This window comes from Pleurodeles waltl, chromosome 9 (assembly GCF_031143425.1).
Source record: "Pleurodeles waltl isolate 20211129_DDA chromosome 9, aPleWal1.hap1.20221129, whole genome shotgun sequence".
Taxonomy (NCBI): Eukaryota; Metazoa; Chordata; class Amphibia; order Caudata; family Salamandridae; genus Pleurodeles; species Pleurodeles waltl.
The window spans coordinates 121757866-121771951 of NC_090448.1; the positions used below are offsets into that span (position 1 = coordinate 121757866).

The 14086-nt window shown below is 47.1% G+C and overlaps 1 protein-coding gene across 4 annotated transcripts in view; it reads right to left on the reverse strand.

The window, feature by feature from the left end:
• The window catches only part of LOC138259001 (inter-alpha-trypsin inhibitor heavy chain H4-like), a 536359-nt gene that overhangs the window by 256974 nt on the left and 265299 nt on the right, over nt 1-14086 (reverse strand). For 2 of the 4 annotated variants that reach the window (XM_069206376.1, XM_069206374.1), the window contains exons 14-15: nt 11562-11591; nt 4934-4960 (exon numbers count right to left, since the gene is read on the reverse strand). In XM_069206376.1, coding sequence (XP_069062477.1) covers nt 4934-4960; nt 11562-11591 — 57 coding nt within the window. The remainder of the gene's footprint in view (nt 1-4933; nt 4961-11561; nt 11592-14086) is intronic. The other 2 variants (XM_069206377.1, XM_069206375.1) reach the window with 1 other exon arrangement.

A 14086-nucleotide genomic window follows, 5' to 3' on the forward strand; every position in this document is an offset into this window, starting at 1 on the left:
TGTGGGTAGAAGCCAACCCCAACCTCAAAGCCCAGGCAAAGCCAAGAAGGGCGATGCCAACCCAGAGACAACCGTGCCCAGAGACCCAAGGCTGGGAAAGAAGGTGCAGTGCAAGCAACAGAAACGGGGAGGCAAGGGAAAAAGGAAGAGGCGGAACCCAAAAGCACCCAAGTCCTGTAAAAAGACAAGGGCACCCTTGCCCTACAAACACACAGGCCCCACCTAGGAGAGGACCAACAAAAAAGACCACTGACAAGGAGAAAAACCAAACAGCAGCCCACTCCTGAGACACAAAAGAACAGAACCCAGAGGCCCACAGACAAGGGCACCAGAGGAAACTCTCAGCCCCTAGTGCAAGCAAAGGGAACAACGCCAACACCACCCAAAAGCCATCCACCCAAATGAAGGGACACTGCACAGAGAGCAAACCAACAGAAAAAAACTCACACGCACCGACCAGGAACCTCAAAAACAGGCCAGGGGCAAAGAGAAGGGAGACAAACAGCCAGTGACAGATCATCACACAGCGACTGCACGAAACCTGGGAAGCCCCAGCGCAGGAGACCCAGCCAATCCAAGAACCATCCAAAAGCCTAAGCAGAAGCAGAGCAGAAGGCAATGGACAGGAATGGGAAACAACAAAGGACTACCAACACAAAATCCCTTGGGAATGAGAACCCAAACACCAGAGGAAAAAAGGACAACCAAGAACCACCCAAGGCCCGTACCGGAAGGGAGGCAGACACGCGGCAACAACAGCCCTGGAGGGAAGAACAACAAACACCAGGGCCTGGGGGCTAATTGGACCCCTACTCCATACTCTCCACTTGTAGACAGCAGGCACCAAGATAGGAAGCAGACCCAGGAGAAAGGAAGCAAGAAAGCGAGGAAGGAAACATCACAGCAGCCGAGCCCCAGCCAGAGCACTGCTAACTTAACAAATGACAGTGGGCGGAGAAGAAAACTCCCGGCAGAGGGCATCCCACAGACTACACTAGGCCACGGGGATGCCAAGAGAGAAAGGGACAACTACCCCCCTCCGAGAGAGAACCAGGAAACGAGCACCCCCTGAAGGCTATAGGGAAACCACCACAGAGGGACCAAACCCGCCAGACAACATGACTAACACCCCTAGGCGGCAACTAAGAGATGGTCCAGCAGAAAGGAGCAACGGACTGGAAAGGAGAAAGCCCAAAGAAGTCCCCCCCAATCAAAGGAACAGGCCACTGCATTGGGAAGCACAGGAGGGACCGTAAGCCAGGGAACCGCAGCAACAAAAAAGGCCAAACAGGCACATGAAGACCATGCAGGGTGCCGGAGCTACCATTAATGGCAAGACGACAAGCCCAGAGGGAGGACCTTATGAGAGACAGAAGAACCCACAAGGGTGAAGCGGGCAGTGCCAACAGCTGCAGCAACAGGACCCAAAAAAGGAGGCCCCAACACTGAGAAAGACACCATGCCAAAAAAAACGACCCCAACAAAAAGCAGGTCCGCAAAAAAAGGTACCAATCAGAACGAGCCCCAAATGCCACCCAAAAAGCAGAAGGGGTGGCCAACGGACCATACAAGACAGGCCACGAAGGAGTCAAGTGGCCAAATAAGGCCACAAGAGACAATCTGAAAAAAGGAGAACCAGCCGTGGAGCCACCACCCCCTAGAAAACAAATGGCAGAGAGTAAAGAGTGAAAACAGGGATACCCAAAAGCCCACACCAGGCCAAGAATCCCACATGGAAGAGCCCCACAGCCGCGGAGATGTGGAAGACTCCCCTCTGGAAAAGGACACAGCAAACAAAAACTGCACCCCAGGTGAAAAACACCATGCCAACAGCGGCATCAGCAAGAATGGAGGAGACCCCAGACTGCCAAGCAAAGCGGGCAACATCCAACAGCAGGAGACCACAGAAGGGAAGAACACCCTGTGGAAGGGACATCAATGACCCAGGGAGGAAGGGCATGCAGCAGGATGCAACACAGATGTGGAGTTAGGCAACAGAACCCACTCACCTGAAAAGCCACAGTCAGGTGGGGGAACAATTCAAGAGTATTCCCCCCCCCCAAGACAGGGAAGAACACTGCACCAGGGGCAGGCATGCAGGCGACCGAACACCACCATTGGGAACAGAACACGGACCAAGAGCACACGCCACCATGAAGCAGACAGAAAGGAGAAACACCAAAGACAAAGAGGTTGTCACTCCCAGAGGGAAGACCTAAAAGCAAGCACCACCGGACTGGCCACAACAGAGTTGGCCAGAAAGGAAAAACCAAATGGGAGCACAGCTCATCAGAAAAAAAGGGCGGACAGAGGAGACGAGCCAGTAAGACCCACGGGGAAGAAACCCAACTGACATGCAGAAGTGACGGGGACCAAGGCCAACAGGCCACAGGGAAATCCTAAAGAGACAGTGGGAGAGCATTAGCCCAAGGCAGGCACAGGCGTCCACCCAGCACCTCACCAACCAGAGAGGACCCCCTGAAACAGCACACCACAGCAGGTGCAACCCGGGAGACAGAGGGCAGAATCCACCAAAATGCCCGGAAGAGCCCAGGCCCCTCCCATACCAAAATGAAGAGACCAAACCAAAACCGAATGATCAATCTGAGAGAGATAGACCGGGATGGAGCACAACCTGGCAAGAGAAGGGGACACAAACAAAAAAAAAGGGAGAAAGACATCCAAACCCCCTGGAAAAGAAAATGCAACTCAAGGGGCGAGAAAGAGCGGCACGACCAGTATGCCACGAGAACCACCAAAACAGACCTGAACAGCAGGGAACCCTCACACAGATGCACCTGTGGGATGGGGAAGCCCGGTGTCCATCACAGACTGACCGTCGCACGTGGGCGGGGCGGGGCTGCGAAAGGGAAGCCCCGGCCTGGGGCCTGCTGGGGAGGACAGGGAGGTTGCACCAGCACCACCAACCAACCAACTCCACGAGACGGCCGAGCCAAGCCATAGGACAGACCAGGGCCAGAGCAGCAGCGTGAAAAAGACTGCAACCAACCACTAACAACAAAACTGGAGAGGAAAGAAAATGCCAGAGCCACACAGGGCGAAGAGCAAGAGACCATGGGCTGCCCGGAACCAGAGGGGGCGGCAACAACAAACGGGGAACAGAACCTTCACCAAGCCATGCGGGGCCTAGCCGAGCCGAACCAAAAAGTCTAGGAAAGTGATAACCTGGCACCACCAGCAAGAGGAAAAGACAGGCAGGGCACCATAACAGACCCACAAGTAAATGAAAAGCGTGAGGGCCCGTGTCCGTAACCACCCTAACCCAGGCCACCACATGGAGAAGACACAGGAAATGAGGCTGGTGCCACCACCCAGGTTGGGCGCCCCTGTGGAACGAGGGTTACGGCCACTGGCATAGACCAACCCCATACCCTACAGGGGGAAGCCAGCACCACGGGAAACCCTGCCAAACAGGGACACACGGGCACCGCAAGAAGGAGAGGGCTAGGCCCTGCAATACTGTTCTATGTGCAGATCATGTCAGGGAGCACAAACCAACAAGGGGGAGAAAGAACACACAGGCCACAAGCCGGTACTCACCCCAGGGGCCCAGCATCAAAGGAACAGCAAACGCCAGCAGCACGCCTCCCGAGCATGCCCTACTACCAGTGTGTCCACTGAGGAAATCAGGCAAGCCTGACTTCTGACATCCCCTGCACAGCTCCTGGCTGGCCGGGAGACAGAAAAACGTCAGACCACCTCAGCAACTAGCAACAAGGGCCCACCCAGTGGCCACAGCGAGGCCCAACAGCAGCGCTACCCCAGCAAGCCCAGCAGGCCGTAAGGTAGCACATTAGGAACGGACAGTCATCCAAGCGCAGCAGGGACGACCTCCTCATGTCCTCGAACTGTCGGAAGACAGAAAAAAGAACAGGAGGAATGCTGGGTAAGTACAGCTTATGTACTAGCGGAGGAGGGGGTGCGGAAGGCAAATCCCAGCATTCCTCATGTTCATTTTTCTGTCATGGAGATAGTTATCTCCACTTTGTGATGAATGGGATGAGGACTAGAGGGACCTGGGGGTAATAGCCATGGCCCACAAACCTTATTGTCTTGCTGTTTTCATAAGGACGTTAAGGAGGAAGGAGCACAATTCTCCTAGTCCAAGAAGGTGGTGTTGTAAGAGATAATGGCTTTTCCTTCTGAAGAAAGGTTTTCCCATTGTAAAAGAAATATTAACATGGAAATCACAAAAGATGTCCAAGAGTACACCTTTAAACCCGCGACTGTCACAGGTGTGGAGGTGTATACCAGGAAAACTGTTGCAGATTTCCAATAAATCTGAGCTTTCAATCATTACATCTCGGGAACCCGTATATGCAGTTGTCTGACTTTTTTCCAAATAAACAGATATTTTTTAATCTTGGATACAGAAGTCTACCTTTCAAGAGCTACATGTTAAAAATGTCACTTCCTTTTATTAAAAGACACAGCAGGTTCTTGAGAGACGTACTACATGACAAATTGGGTGCAAACTCTATGAGCACCTTTTTACAATTACCACACATCATTTTTACTCTGTAATTTACACTTAGTCCTGGGAATGTGTGCTCCTAATTTCCTCCTGGCTCTATTTGGAAGAAACTGCACATGAAAAAAGTTGCAATGTAGGTAGGTGCCAGGCACACAAATCGTGGCACGGCCCTTTTCACCATCTGCTCCCAATCACACAAAACTTGATCTGGGTGCCAAAAACCTGCAAAATGATGTGCACAACCATTATTGTAAAAGACCTGCCAGTAATGGAAATACTCAGCTCGTTTAAAGAAATCCTCATAACGACCGCTCTAGGCTTTGAGCTAACTGCACTTAAAAACTGTAAATAAATGCATACATGAAAAGTAAACAAATATCCCTTCAGGGTCAATAACAAATCAATGTGAAGTACTCATGTGGCCATAAAGTGACTTACCAGCTGAGGTTCGGAAAATTCCTGATCCTAAGGGATACAAATGAAACAACATTGTTTACATTTTTTAATACTTTGGAGGCAAACTTTCACAAAACGTAATCCTTTTAGCACTTTGGAATGCTCTTTCTCTAACAGAAACATAAGGAAATTCTGAATTCTTAATCAAACATTGACCTTTACAGGACATTCTGGACAAGGAAATGAAGAAGGATTCACACAAGTCACCCTACCCTGCAGTTGCACTAGAGTCACGATTTCACCACTGTCTGGGGTTGATAGGTCGCTTGAGTGCTGGCTGTCCTAGGGCCCAAATGCTGTATCCAAAAATAAGATTTTTCAAAAAGCACATTTAAGGCCTTTCAATGCTTACCTTTTGTGTCCTTTCCTTTCCTGGACTATTTAGAAAGGTGTGGGTTGGGCGGCATGCTTTTGCCATTTCCGTATATTCTAATATAGTGCCTCACTGAAATGTGAAGAAATTCCGAATTTTTAACAAATGTTTAACTTGCAGGATATTCTGAACAGCAAAAGTGGTAGAATGACCAAGAAGACTACATCATCCTGGATAACCACTAGTCTCCAGTTAACAGGTTTGTAGGAAAGTCCTCCTTTTTGCCTTGGTCACCCCCAAACTTTATGCACAGATACTGGTGATTACTGACTCTTGACCGTGCCCTGGGTATTGCTTACCAATCCCAGGGCCATGAGGCTAATTATAATTGGTAGTATCAACCTACCTATAAGTCCTATTTGGTAGAGCATGTAGGTTTAGGGACCCCAGCATAGGTAGTGCACCCATAGGTGCACTGCTGAGGTGGCTAGTGTCAAGTGTCATTTTAAAGTAAGGCCTTCCTTGCTGGCTGCTTTTAAACTAAAGTTATATGCAAATTCATCTCTGGAATAAAAAGTACTTCCAAAGTCTCATACTACCTTATTTTTACATATAAGTCACCCCTAAGGTGTGCTCTAAGTGTACTAGGGCTGGGTGCTGTGTAACATTGTTACATTGTTTTATAAACCATGTGAGGTAAAATAGCTAAGGTTGTATTTCCCTCACTGTAGTGAATAGGCTCCAGTCCCAACAGCAGCCAGATAGTTCAACTTTGGTATCAAGCTGATTGTTATAATAAATCACACAATTTGCCATTGTTGGATTTAATATAACTAGTTCAGGGAAAGAGTTTTAGAACTCTACCTTAAAGTTGACAACTTAATCTCTGTAGTGCCCATCTTTTACTGGCCAGCTTTGGCAGCCCGCCCAGGCTGACTTGATGAGGTATGATGTGGCCTGGGCTGAAGACAAAGAATATGCCTGGGAAAGGAGATTGGTCTCTGCAGATGGAGTAAACTGGATTAGGGGGAGGGCAGCCAAACTGGACTTCAAAGGAGGGCCTCCCCCATTTCGTGCAAACCCAGACAACCATGTGCCATCTTGATTAGATTAGGAGAGGGCAGGAGAGGGGTGTGTTAAATATTTTTAGCCACACCAGTGGGTGGGCTCAGCCAGACCTAACCTCCAAAATTCAGTTTCAGAACATTTTGATTTTTAAGGAATGTTACCCCTGGGATTGATTTTTGCCACTCTTCCCAGGAAGTGGTCATCCGAGCGGGAAGTGCCCTGTCCATGATTGGACAGTTGCCCTACTCTGCTTTCCACCCAGGGAGCAAGGTGAAATATGGCAGAGCTGCACCCACATCTCAGATCCCTACAAGAACCACATCAGAAGAAGAAGGACTGCCCTGCTAGACCCCTGACCTGCACCTGGACACTGCACTCTGGAGTATTGCACCAGCTGCACACTTGGGCTTCGCCACAACTTGGACTTTGCCTGTCTTCAACTGGTTCAAGAAGGGGCTACCTGCTTGCTACAGGTGTAAAATAGCTAACAAGTGTCCCCCGCATCAAACCCTGTAGAAACTGACCAGCTGACCACTGTCCAGTGGACATTTTGGAGTTTGAGCCACGTGCATCCTGGAAGTTGGGTTCTAACCCTCGAGAAGCAACACAGAGCTTCTGGAACTTTGGGGTGAGCTGTGGATTCTTAAAGGACCTTCAAAGACCTTCTGGAAGAAAATCTAGAAGTTTGGAGATCTTTGGAGAACTTTTGGAAAGAAGCTCCATAAAGGGACAAACCCGCCATGGTGAGTCAAGCTGGCTTAAGTCGATTGCGATCCGGCCTGACTTGCAGGTTCATCCTGCTGAAAAGCTCTGGAGCCCCAGACTTCCAGGATTTCACTGAGGGCTCCTGAAAGGCAATCCGACGACGACGAAATCGGCTTGCTGAGGAGGGTTGACCGACGTCAGAGAGAAAAAGCTAAAAAAAAGTGACAAGGTGACAAAGTCCAACCATAAAAAGATGACCAGGAATTCCCACATGAAGATTTCCTTCCAGAAAAATTGACTAAGTCCGAACGTAGAATCCTTTACGGAGGTCTAATGCGACTTGTATCTGAAGAGGGATAGCAGACATTGCAAAGCAGACATTGATTTGCACAAAGGGGCTGGCCAGGGGTCCAAGTGCATGGGCAGTGTGGGGGCCCCAATTGGTCCCCCGGCACCAGATCTCTGCCAGCCTTTACACGCCGGTGAAACAGCCATGTAAACGCCGGCAGAGAGAGGGGTCGTAATCCCCAGGGCAGCGCTGCTGCAGCTCTGCCCTGGCAGATTGGGAACAGTGACACAGTCAACTGTGGCGGTAGCGCTTCCGCGGCGGTCTCACCGCGACTGCGAGTCTGGCGGTCTGAAGACCGCCAGCCTCGTAATGAGGGCCTTTGTCTCCTAAGTTAAGCCTTGTTGCTCGTTGCCACGCTACCAAGTGTTGAGCTGGGGTTAATTTATTGAGACCTAACTGAACCTACTGGGAGTTAGTGGTCTATTGCTAAGTGTAGGTACTTACCTGCCCTTACCAATAATCCACTTTCCAACAAGGTTTCACTATGTTCTGGTAGAGCTCAGTCCCAAATATATGTAAACGGACTTTTTTTCAGGTGTAGTTCAGAGAGAGATTTTTTAGGTATAGTTTTGACGTTAGCAGGGCATTCTGGGTAGGGAAATCTGCAATGATCTATGCAAGTCACACCAATGTAAATTCAGCTCTATCTCTAGTTTCCAGAAGTGCCTGGAGTTGGAAACATCTGACTATGGACCTGAATATTGCAGCTATTTCCAGTGTAGACTAAAGACCTGATTGCAACCTTGGCGGATGAGATACTCTGTCACAAATGTGACAGATACCCCGTCCGCTGTATTTCAAGTTCCATAGGGTATAATGGAACTTGTAATACAGCTGAATGGACATCAGTTTGTTTGCAGTGCATTCTGAGTAGAGAAAAAAACTGGAATCCATGCAAGCCACACCAACATAGAATATTAAATTCTTTGGAATTTAATGATATCAAAGTTATTAGAAGAGCAATCCTGACCAGCCGTCTTCAGCACACTGAGGCGGTCATTCTGACCGTTGCCCGCCACGCGGTCACCGCCGAATGACCGCACCGCGGTCAAAAGACCGCGGCGGTCATTCTGGCTTTCCCGCTGGGCCGGCGGGCGACCGCCAGAAGGCCGCCCGCCGGCCCAGCGGGAAACCCACCTCAACAATGAAGCCGGCTCTGAATGGAGCCGGCGGAGTTGGGATGGTGCGACGGGTGCAGTGGCACCCGTCGCGATTTTCAGTGTCTGCTGTGCAGACACTGAAAATCCTAATGGGGCCCTGTTAGGGGGCCCCTGCAGTGCCCATGCCAGTGGCATGGGCACTGCAGGGGCCCCCAGGGGCCCCACGACACCCGTTCCCGCCATCCTGTTCCTGGCGGTAAAAACCGCCAGGAACAGGGTGGCGGAGAGGGGGTCGGAATCCCCATGGCGGCGCTGCTTGCAGCGGCGCCGTGGAGGATTCCCTGGGGCAGGGGAAAACCAGCTGGAAACTGCCGGTTTCCCTTTTCTGACCGCGGCTTTACCGCCGCGGTCAGAATAGCCCCTGAAGCACCGCCAGCCTGCTGGCGGTGCTTCCGCGGTCGTTGGCCCTGGCGGTCCATGACCGCCAGGGTCAGAATGACCCCCAGAGTCTTTAACTTTACTACCACAGTTGTGTTAAATCATAGCAGCAGAGTCATACCTAAGCGGTGCTTCCTACAGACCTTGCTTTCACTATCACACCTTAATGTTCCATAAAGGGTTGAGGAAGAGTCATATGCAACCTGTTAGATATTAAGCATGGAGGGTTAAAAAATTTCACCAGTCTACAATTATTTGTGGATCAGATGGACCGAGCACTTTGATTATTATACTAATAGTAAATAATGTTTAATTACTATCAATTAGTGTAATAAAAATACAATTAGCTGGACTGTGACCCTTCGGGCAGCTGAGGTAAGTAAAAAATGCTTCTAAATGCATGTTGTGTGTGTGTGTGTGAGGATGATGTTTGCGTGTGACCGAGTGCGAAAGTGTGAGTGTGTGTATGTGTAAGCATGTATGTGTATGAAATTGAAGGCCAAAGAGCTACCAACCTCCAACAAGAACAGCTGTTGACCTCTGGACACAGGTTTGTGGCTGTTACTTGAGTAAGGTTTCACCAATCCCAACCAGTAACCTAATTTCCTATAGCTTTCTATTTAAAATTCCAGAACTTTTCTCTTAACTATTCCCTTTGCAGGAACTTTATGGTGAACATAACAGAGAAGATGGATACTGTTCCTGTTCTTACAAATGTATCTTATCAACAGGATAACCTAGACCAGGACTTCCTAGACTCAAGTATAAGTGCCTCAGTTTTAAGCACAATGTGTGAACGCCTTAGGAATACCCTCAGAAGGGTAAACTATTGTATAAATGCCGGAGAAACTCTGATAAAGGATACAGCAGATAGGTTGCTCGGTCGGTAACTGATTACTAGGTAGAAAATGTATCATATAATACTTAATATGTGCTAAATACACACAATTCTTTATCCTGCCATTATACTGTTTGCTAAATGTTAGTGCTTAAACATAAACGCAAGTTTGAACCCATACACAGGCCAGTGATGGATATATAGGATGTGCAGGTTTCTCAGACTGTTTCCCTAAATCGCCCGGATTTGAAGCAGGCAAACTACTATAAGCACAACTTTAGGAATCAAAGATTCAACTCCCTGTCCTTTGCATGCTGTGCCCATACAATCTGTGCTTCCTTCCCTCTTTGCTACGTCAGATCCTCTTATGCCTATCTTTAAAGACTCTCCTACTCCTGAACAACTTTTCATAAATCTCCAGAGCCTTTCCACCTGCACATTTCTCTGTTGGCTTATTTTATCTGTGATATCATGCTTTGCATTGACAAGTCCCATATTTCAATTGTTTATGTGCATTTTGACATCCTATGTTTCGATTACAATTGTACTCTTATGTACAGACGGCTTACTTGGAACAGGTTTGCACATACAAGCCAGTAAAAAATAACATTAAATGAATAACCTCTCGAGAATGCATGATGGCATATGGATGTTTATATGTGCACAGCCAACTGTTTACAATTATGACACCAATAGTATTTAAAGAGCACTATTGCCCTATATAGGGAGGAAAACTGAAGAGGCATTAGACCTACATCTCAGTGTGGGATCCCTTGGGGCCAATTCTCACAACTATCTGGGCATGTGACTTATAGGCAGAAACAACTTTTGGTATTATCCAAAGTTGATTAAGCACTCTTAAAATGACTTATTCATAAAAATGTTTTCGCCTAGGAAAATCTTCGAGCAGGACTGTGGGATAGTTATTGCCCACAAAAGGTACTGTCTTGGTAGGTAACACACATCTCCTAGTCCAAGAAGGTGGTGATATAAGAGAAAATGGCTTTTCCTTCTGAAGAAAGGTTTTCCCATTGGAAAAGAAATGTTAACATGGAAATCGCAAAAGATTTCCAAGAGTAAACCTGAAAACCTGCGACTGTCACAGGTGCCGATGTCTACCTGGAAACCTATTGAAGATTTCCAATAGATCTGAACTTTCAATCATTACATCTCGGAACCCGCATATGCAGTTTTATGACTTTTTTCCACATAAACAGATGTCTATACGTCTTGGGTACAGAAGTCTACCATCCAAGACCAAAGTGTTCAGTATGTCACTTCTTTCTTATTTAAATACACAGCAGCTTTTTGAGTGATCTACTTCCTGACAAATCAGATGCAAACTCTATGAGCACCATTTTACAATTACTACACATCATTGTTACTCCGTAATTGATACTTAGTCCTGGGATTTTGTGCTCCTAATTTCCTCCTCGTTCTATTTGGAAGAAACTGTGATGGAAAAAAGTTTCAATGTACGTGAGTTCTAGACACACAAATCGTGGCACGGCCCTTTTCAACATCTGTTCCCAATCACACAAAACCTGATCTGGGTGAAAAAACCAGACAACATGCTGTCTACAAATGTATTTTTTTTTTTTTACCATGATTGTAAAAGAGTATTCTGAAAAAAACGCCAGTACTGGAAATACTCAGGTCATTTAAAGAAATCCTCATGAAGACCGCTTTAAGCTAACTGCACTTAAAAACTGTAAATAAATGCATGAATGAAAAGTAAACAAATATATCTTCAGAATCAAGAACAAATCAATGTGAAATGTGGGAATAAAGTGACTTACTATCATAATAATGTCGGCTACTTGCTGATCCTAGGAAACAAAACAACGTTGTTTAAATTCTTTAATATTTTCGATGAAAACTTTAACAAAAGGTTATCCTTTTAGCACTTTGGAATGCTCTTCCCCTAACAGAAACATGAGGAAATTCAGAATTCTTAACCAAACATTGACTTTTACAGGACATTCAGGACAAGGAAACGAAGAGGGATTCACACAAGCCACCCGACCCTGCACTTGCACTAGTGTCACGATTTCACCATTGTCTGGAGTTGATAGGTCGCTCGGGTGTTGGCTGTCCTAGGGCCCAAATGCTGCATCAAAAAAGAAGATTTCTCAAAAAGCACATTTAAGGCCTTTCAATGCTTACTTTTTGTGTCCTTCCCCTTCCTAGGTTATTTAGAAAGGTTTGTGATGGCCGGCATGTTTTGTCGTTTCCGTATATTCCAGTATATTCTCTCACTGAAATGTGAAGAAATTCGGAATTTGTAAATAACGTTCAGCTTGCAGGATATTCTGAATAGCAGAAGTGGTAGAATGACCAAGAAGGCTACATCATCCTGGATAACCACGGGTCTCCAGTCAACAGTTTTCCCTGTGTTTGGGCAGATTTCAGGCCGAAATATAGCAGCCAATACGTGTAAACAGAACTTTTTTCAGGTGTAGTTCAAAGGGATATTTTTTAGATATAGCTTTGACATTAGCAGGGCATTCTGGTAGGGAAATCTGCAATGTACTATGCAAGTCACTCCAAAGTGAATTCACCTCTATCTCTAGTTTCAAAAGTGCCTGGATTTGGAACCGTCTGACTGTGGACCTGAATATTGCAGCTATTTTCCAGTGGAGACTAAGAAAAGATACTTTATTTGGCGCATTCATGTTTGCTGTACATTCCGAGTTGACAAAAACTGGTTATCCATGGAAGCCATAACAAAATTAGTTTGGGTCCTTAATTTTCAATAATGCTTAGGGTTGATGAGGCTACTTAAGTGCAGACTGAACATGGGCTAAATACTGCAGCCACAGACCCCCTCCTGATGAAAAATGAAAGGAAAGGCTATTTAGGATTACTTAGGGCATTCTGGTAGGAAAATATGACAGGACCTCAAATGTCTTCTAATTTCCATAGTGAACAACTACCACATTGACCTCTACAGGACATTCTGTGCAAGGAAAGGAAGAGAGAGTCACACAAGCCACCCAACCCTGCACTGCCCTTGTGTCACTATTTCACCATTGTTGGGAGCTGATAGGTCGCTTGGTTGCTGGCTGTCCTAGGGCCCAAATCATGCATTCAAAAATAAGATTTCTCAAAAAGCACATTTAAGGCCTTTTTAATGGTTACTTTTTGTGGCTTTCCCTTTACTGGGTTTTAGAAATTGGGTCTTTGGTTGGCAGTCAGGTTACCCCCTGCCAAGCAAGGACCCTCACTCTAGTCAGGGTAAAAGAGAATCACCCTCAACTAACCCCTGCTTACCCCCTTGGTAGATTGGCACGAGCAGGAAGGCTTAACTTCAGAGTGCTAGGTGTAAAGTATTTGTACCAACACACTCAGTAACTTAATGAAAACACTACAAAATGACACAGCACAGGTTTAGAAAAATAGAGAATATTTATCTAAACAAAACAAGACCACAATGACAAAAACCCACAATACACTAGTCAAGTTATCAATTAAAAAGCAAAAAAGAGTCTTCATGTAGTTTTAAACACAAGCTAACTCTGTTAGCATGAAAATGTACCTTAGGTGTGGCAAAAATAACCCAGCACGGGCGAGTGTGCATCAAAAAGGGCTTGCAATACGTTGATTTCACTCACTCACGAGACCTGGTGTTGTTTCTCCTTTCGTCGGGTCGGGTGCGTCCTTTCTTCTCACAGCAGGAGAGCGATGCGTGGATCCGGTCAGCACTCTTGGGTCCGGGCAAGCCTTGCGTTGCTTTTACATGCCCAGCGGTACTTGCATTGGAAATCCAGCCGCACAACGATCCGAAAACCACGCAGCACAGATTGCGATCTCGCAAGCCTCCGTCAGCAATGCTGTGCGTCATTTCTCCTGCTCCGTGTGTCGATCTTCCGGTTGCATTGCAGGCGAGTGTTGATTTTCAGCCGTGAAGCTGGCGGCGCATCGATTTTTCAGCCGCAGATCGGAGTTGTGTCGATCTTTTCCCCGCCTGGCGTTCTGTGTGTGGAATTCTTCCTCTTAGGCTGCCAGCTTCTCCTTTCAGGGTCCCAGGAACTGGATGGACACCACAGGTCAGAGTAGGAGTCTCTCCCGAGACTTCAGGTGCTGACAGAGAGAAGTCTTTGCTGTCTCTGAGACTTCAAACAATAGAGGCAAGATCTAAATCAAGCCCTTGGAGAGCTTAACAAGATGGAAGGCACACAAAGTCCAGTCTTTGCCCTCTTACTCCGGCAGAAGCAACAAATGCAGGATAGCTCCACAAAGCACAGTCACAGGCAGGGCAGCTCTTCTTCCTCAGCTCTTCAGCTCTTCTCCAGGCAGAGATTCATCTTGGTTTCCAGAAATT